Source organism: Elgaria multicarinata, chromosome 8 (genome assembly GCF_023053635.1).
Source record: "Elgaria multicarinata webbii isolate HBS135686 ecotype San Diego chromosome 8, rElgMul1.1.pri, whole genome shotgun sequence".
In the NCBI taxonomy this organism is placed as follows: domain Eukaryota; kingdom Metazoa; phylum Chordata; class Lepidosauria; order Squamata; family Anguidae; genus Elgaria; species Elgaria multicarinata.
The window spans coordinates 102,464,656-102,471,225 of record NC_086178.1 but is presented as its reverse complement, the minus strand read 5'-3'; the positions used below and the strand labels follow the sequence as shown (position 1 = coordinate 102,471,225).

The 6,570-nt window shown below is 39.1% G+C and overlaps 1 protein-coding gene across 1 annotated transcript in view; it reads right to left on the bottom strand.

Annotated features, from left to right (window-relative positions):
- OGDHL (oxoglutarate dehydrogenase L) overlaps window positions 1-6,570 on the bottom strand; it is a 66,232-nt gene that overhangs the window by 10,633 nt on the left and 49,029 nt on the right. Inside the window, exon 16 of the mRNA XM_063133136.1 lies at window positions 1-128. This exon is cut by the window's left edge and continues 51 nt beyond it. Within this exon, the coding sequence (XP_062989206.1) occupies window positions 1-128 (128 nt within the window). The remainder of the gene's footprint in view (window positions 129-6,570) is intronic.

The following is a 6,570-nucleotide window of genomic DNA, read 5'->3' as shown; positions in this document are numbered from 1 at the left end:
CCATTTGGCCTGTCCCGAGCTGATAAATTGGTCTATTATGCACTGTGCTGTATTGTGAAAATCACCAAACTGAGCCTCCCAGCACACCAGTGCATTGGGACTTGACATAGCAAAGCCAAGCTCAAAACCTAAGCAGAAGGGAAAAGAAATATTAGCGCATCTTTTTTCTGCTATATCTATGCTAATTACATATAGTGAGTACAATTTATGAAGATGAGTTACAATCTGGTATCAGAAGATCATTATTTATTATTATTATTATTATTATTATTATTATTATTATTTATTTATATAGCACCATCAATGTACATGGTGCTGTACAGAGTAAAACAGTAAATAGCAAGACCCTGCTGCATAGGCTTACAATCTAATAAAATCATAGTAAAACAATAAGGAGGGGAAGAGAATGCAAACAGGTACAGGGTAGGGTAAGCAGGCACAGGGTAGGGAAAAACTAACAGTAGAAAGTAACAGTAGAAGTCTGCACAACATCAAGTTTTAAAAGCTTTAGGAAAAAGAAAAGTTTTTAGTTGAGCTTTAAAAGCTGTGGTTGAACTTGTAGTTCTCAAATGTTCTGGAAGAGCGTTCCAGGCGTAAGGGGCAGCAGACGAAAATGGACGAAGCCGAGCAAGGGAAGTAGAGGCCCTTGGGCAGGCGAGAAACATGGCATCAGAGGAGCGAAGAGCACGAGCGGGGCAATAGTGTGAGATGAGAGAGGAGAGATAGGAAGGAGCTAGACCGTGAAAAGCTTTGAAGGTTAACAGGAGAAGTTTATATTGGATTCTGAAGTGAATTGGAAGCCAATGAAGAGATTTCAGAAGCGGAGTAACATGGTCGGAGCGGCGAGCCAAGAAGATGATCTTTGCGGCAGAGTGGTGAACAGAAACCAACGGACTGATGTGAGAAGAAGGAAGGCCAGAGAGAAGAAGGTTGCAGTAGTCCAACCGTGAAATAACCAGTGCATGAACAAGCGTCTTGGCAGAAGAGACAGACAAAAATGATCGAATCCTGGCAATATTATACAGGAAAAATCTACAAGATTTAGCTACTGCCTCAATATGAGGAATAAAGGAGAGCGAGGAGTCGAAGATAAAGCCAAGGCTACGAGCTTCCTTGACCGGAGTAAGCGTAACATCATTGACAGTAAGAGAGAATGAGAGATGAGGAGAAGGTTTAGGAGGAAAAACAAGCAATTCAGTCTTTGCCATGTTAAGCTTCAAGCGACGATGAAGCAGCCAAGCTGAGATATCTGAAAGACATGCCGAGATACGATCGTGAACATCAGGAGAAAGTTCCGGAGATGACAGATATAGTTGTGTATCATCGGCGTACAGATGATATTGGAGGCCATGAGATTGAATAAGCTTGCCCAAGGGCAACATGTATAAGGAAAACAACAACGGGCCAAGCACCGAGCCTTGCGGAACCCCTACTGAAAGGGGAAAGGAGGAAGACGAGCTGCCATTAGCCAACACGCTGAAAGAGCGACCCGCTAGATAGGAGGCAAACCAGTTATAGACAGAGCCACAAAATCCAAGGTCATGAAGGGAATCTAAGAGAAGATCATGATCAACCGTGTCAAAGGCTGCAGTTAGATCAATAAGAACGGAATAATGGCCTTTAGACTTGGCAGTAAGGAGATCATTGGTGATCTTAGTAAGGGCTGTTTCGGTGGAATGCAGAGGACGGAATCCAGATTGAAATGGATCCAAAGCAGAGTTACTAGAAAGAAAGTCAAGACAGCGAGAGTAGACCGCACGCTCCAGGATCTTTGAAACAAACGGCAACAAAGAGACAGGTCGGTAGTTAGATAGAGATAGCCTATCAAGAGTAGGTTTCTTGAGAATGGGAGAGACTGTAGCATGTTTAAAAGCAGAAGGAAATGAACCAGAGGACAGAGAAAGATTAATAATATGTAGCAAGGAAGGGAGGATAGCAGGAATAAGATTAATAAAGACGCGAGAAGGAATCGGATCACGAGAACAAGTGGAAGGCTTCGAAGAGCGCAGTATTGTAGACAGTTCATCCGCAGAGACCGAAGAAAACGCAGAGAAATTTGCAGGAGGAGCTGACAGACGAGGAACAGGAACTGGAAGAGGAGCAGAGCTGGCCAGATCAGAGCGGATAGTTTGGATTTTAGCATTGAAAAAAGAGGCAAAGTTATTAGCAGACAGAGAGGCGGGGAGAGATGGCGGATTAGGCTTCAGAAGAGAATTGAAGGACGCAAAGAGCCGCTGAGGATGCCTAGCATTTGATTGGATCAGCGTTGAGTAGTACTGCTGTTTATTTATATAGCACCATCAGTGTACATGATAAAGATAAAGTAAATTGAGATAGTGATCTAGTTTGCATGACATGATAAACCATGGTGGGTTGTCTCAGGGTGGCTTGTCATGACATCCAAACTTGGCATGCTTACTTCATTGTGAAGTTGCCAGGAACGGCTAGAAATCTGCCTGGCAAGAGCAGCAAAAACTCCTGCTGCTCCTAGCGATCTCACTAGTGCTGCCGCCATCCTCCCTCATCCCTTGTTAGTGCCCTCCACCCTGTGCTCCTAAAAATCTAGATGAAAGGACATCAGAGTGTCTCATACGTGTTTGTAACCTTTTGAAATTACAGTGGTGGCCAAAATTGTGGACACGTTTTGAAATTTTCATGTTTTGCAACTTTGCACGCTTATAGAAAATGTTCTGTTTCATGAAATTCAAATGTTTAAATTGTTTAATTCTCCATATAATGATAACAATGCCACTATAGGTGTCTCTTCAATCTCGATTCCTACAATTTCTTTTATCTCATTAAACACCATTTTCCACAATTTTTGAACAAATTCACATTCCCACCACATATGTAAATACGTTCCTTTTTTTTTTATAACTTCTCCAACAATTTGCTGAGTTCAACTTATTTATTTTATTTAATCTCACTGGGGTTAGATACCACCTCCATACAATCTTATAATAATTTTCTTTTATCCTCACAGACATATTTCTCAACACTCTTTGTTTCCATATTCCCTCCCATCTGTTGCCCTATTTGTACCTTCACGTCAGTTTCCCAAATGATCTTACCCATACTTACTGTCTCCCCCTTCCCAATTAGTATTCTATATATTTCACTCGTTAATCCTTTTATAACTTTATTTCCCCCTTTCGCCATTTTTTTTAAGATCAGCTCCTCAAATTTCATAATCACTTTACACTCTCCGTTATCCTTTAGCCATTTCTTTGTCCATTGTTCTAATTGAAAATAATTTAACCACGATAAATTTTTCTCTTTTAGTCTCTCCACTAATTCTTCTCGAGTATTCATCTTTCCTAGCCAATCTTTTAGCTTCGTTACATTCCTCTCTATTAATTTTCCCCCCAACATATCTTTTAAGTTTCCTGGAAAATTCCGCAACATTATCACTGGTGTTATTGGGGACATACTTGGAAGTAAGTCCTTTTTGTATACACGCCATATTTCCCAGTGATTTTTTAAAAGGAGGTTCTCTATTTCTTCCCCCCATTTTTTGGTATATTCTCTGAAAAATATATTTTCTAATTTCCATTCTTTATCTTCTCCCTTTCTATCCTCCAACCAACTTAAATCTCCTAATCCTATCATGCTTTCTACTACATGTCTCAACCTATTAGCTACGTAATATAGTTTTAAATTTGGGAGTCCTAACCCTCCTATTTTTTGCATTATATACCAACTTTTTTTATTTATTCTCGCTTTCCTATCACCATTGCAAAAATTATTTAATATATTTTGCCAACTTTTTAATTCTTTTTCAGATATTCTTATTGGTAACATTCTAAATAAAAATTTTACCTTTGGTAAAATCCTCATTTTTACTAAAGCTATTCTTCCAAACCAAGATAAATTTAGCCTTTTATATTTTTCTAATTTACCCATAACTTCTTTTTTCAAATTATTTAAATTTTCCTTTTCTAAATCCTCTAAATTTTTTGTAAGTTTGATTCCCAAATATTTAATTATTTCTTTAATTTTCATATTCTTCTCTTTACTTTCCTAATCTTTCCCTTCTTTTTTATTATAATTAAATAACATCATCTCTGATTTTGTCCAATAGAAATAAATATGTTTGCAGATGATACATTGTTGACAATTAAGAATCCATTTCTCCATTGGAGAAAATGGAAAGAATAAGAAGTGACTGGATTAATAAATAAATAAATAAATAAATAACCCCATATTGCAAATGGGAGGCAGAGTTTGAGAGAACAGTGGTTTGCCTAAAGACTCTTAGTGAGTTAATGACAGAGGGAAGAACTGAATGAAAGACTATGACTCATACTTTAAGCCAATGTATTAAACTTCCTTCTTCTCACATCAGTCCGTTGGTTTCTGTTCACCACTCTGCTGCTAAGATCATCTTCTTGGCTCGCCGCTCTGACCATGTTACTCCACTTCTGAAATCTCTTCACTGGCTTCCAATTCACTTCAGAATCCAATATAAACTTCTCCTGTTGACCTACAAAGCTTTTCACTGTCTAGCTCCTTCCTATCTTTCCTCTCTCATCTCACACTATTCCCCCGCTCGTGCTCTTCGCTCCTCTGATGCCATGTTTCTCACCTGCCCAAGGGTCTCTACTTCCCTTGCTCGGCTTCGTCCATTTTCTTCTGCTGCCCCTTACGCCTGGAACGCTCTTCCAGAACATTTGAGAACTACAAGTTCAATCGCAGCTTTTAAAGCTCAGCTAAAAACGTTTCTTTTTCCTAAAGCTTTTAAAACTTGATTTTGTTCTGACTTTATACTGCTAGTTTTACCCTACCCTGTGCCTGTTTGGTGCATTCTCTTCCCCTCCTTATTGTTTTATTATGATTTTATTAGAATGTAAGCCTATGCGGCAGGGTCTTGCTATTTACTATTTTACTCTGTACAGCACACCATGTACATTGATGGTGCTATATAAATAAATAAATAATAATAATAATAGATGAGAGAAGATATTCAACTGGACCAACAAATCAATCAAATTGCAGCTCTGGGAATAAATTCCATCTTTGCTTAGTTGCATGCTATACTTATCCAAAAGAATTGTGTCTACATTGAAAAACATACCATGCACTTAACAGATGATAGTTTACAGCACAATTAAAAGACCACACAAGATGATATCCCCATGCTCCGAAAACGTGTCATATGCCAAGCTCAACCTCATCCCTTTGAAAGGTTATGAGGGACTCTCTTGGCAACCGAACAAGAATTTTTCCTCTCCATAGGAAGAAGTCTGAACAGCCATATAACAAAATCTTAATTCTGTGGCAGGAATTGGGGCATTAAATAATTGGTTTTAAAAATGGAACAAAAATCTACTGTGGAATATAAACTGGCTACCACAGCTCTTGTGCAGCAACTCTGCTGAGGCAGATTAATAGCAAATTGCTACAATAGCTATAATCACAATGCTGCTTTGTTGTGCTATTCCTTAATTTGAGATTTCAAGCAGAGCCAGATACTTCATGAAAACATAATTAAATATAATATTAACCTAGTTTCTTTTTTAATGACCTACTTTAACTCCAGGGTATTTCTCTTTACTACTACCATGTAGATATGGGTAAAGTGCTTGTTAGACAAAATGCCTCTTTTACTCTCCCCTTGCCCCCTTCCCTGAACTCTATGCATTTAAATAGGCCATGAGATCGGAAAGAGCATACCTAGATCAGCATTAAATGATGCCGTGTAGCCCTCATCATCAACGAACACCAAAGGGAGTGAAAACAAATAAACAGAATGTCTACCATAATATAATTTAAAGGCACGATGTGGTTGTATAAAATTGCATTATTTCCAATAGAAGATCCTTAAGTGAGGTTACTGAGACAGACTGATCACATATTCTCGAAAAATCTGAAAATAAGGGCTCCAGTTCCTACTTTTAATGAGATGTAATATATTACATTGGATCCAAAGGCACACTTCCATGTACAGAAGTCATCTTCCACTCTCAGAAAAGCTTTGTTTTTTTAAAACGGTGTAATTCTTTAGATCCAACCCACAGCTTATCTGTAAAATTACTGTTTTACTGACTGGGTAGCCAGCAAGTCATTCATCTCTGTTCCCTTTAAAGAGGTCGGAACCATCAACAGCAGTGTGACCAGTAAGCTGGCAGAAAGAACTATGTAGATTCTTGATGCTTTACTTCCATGGCTATTAAGCATGGCAGGTTTTGTCCCTTTTGTTAGGCATGGAGGTTTGCAGTTACTACACACTCCGTGGATCTGAGATGAGAGTGGCTGCTGCCACCACAAAAGCACTTGTGGGTGTCTAAATCATGAGAATGCAGTAATACTGTCCTATGGCTGGGGTCTCATATGCTGCACTCATGGGTGTTCCTGTGCCCCTAGACACTTACCTTGCTATCTGCAAGGGGGGCTTATCCCTCCCAATTTTTTTTCTTGTAATTTACCTTGGGCAATGGCTGGACACACTGGGAATGGAAGTGCAGGCCAGCAGCTGCCCCACCCTCTTCCTTCCTTTTCTCCAAAATACCTCTAAGTCCCATGTAGGCCAAAGGCATTTATAGGAGGAAAAAGAAAAGAAGAGGGCTGGGC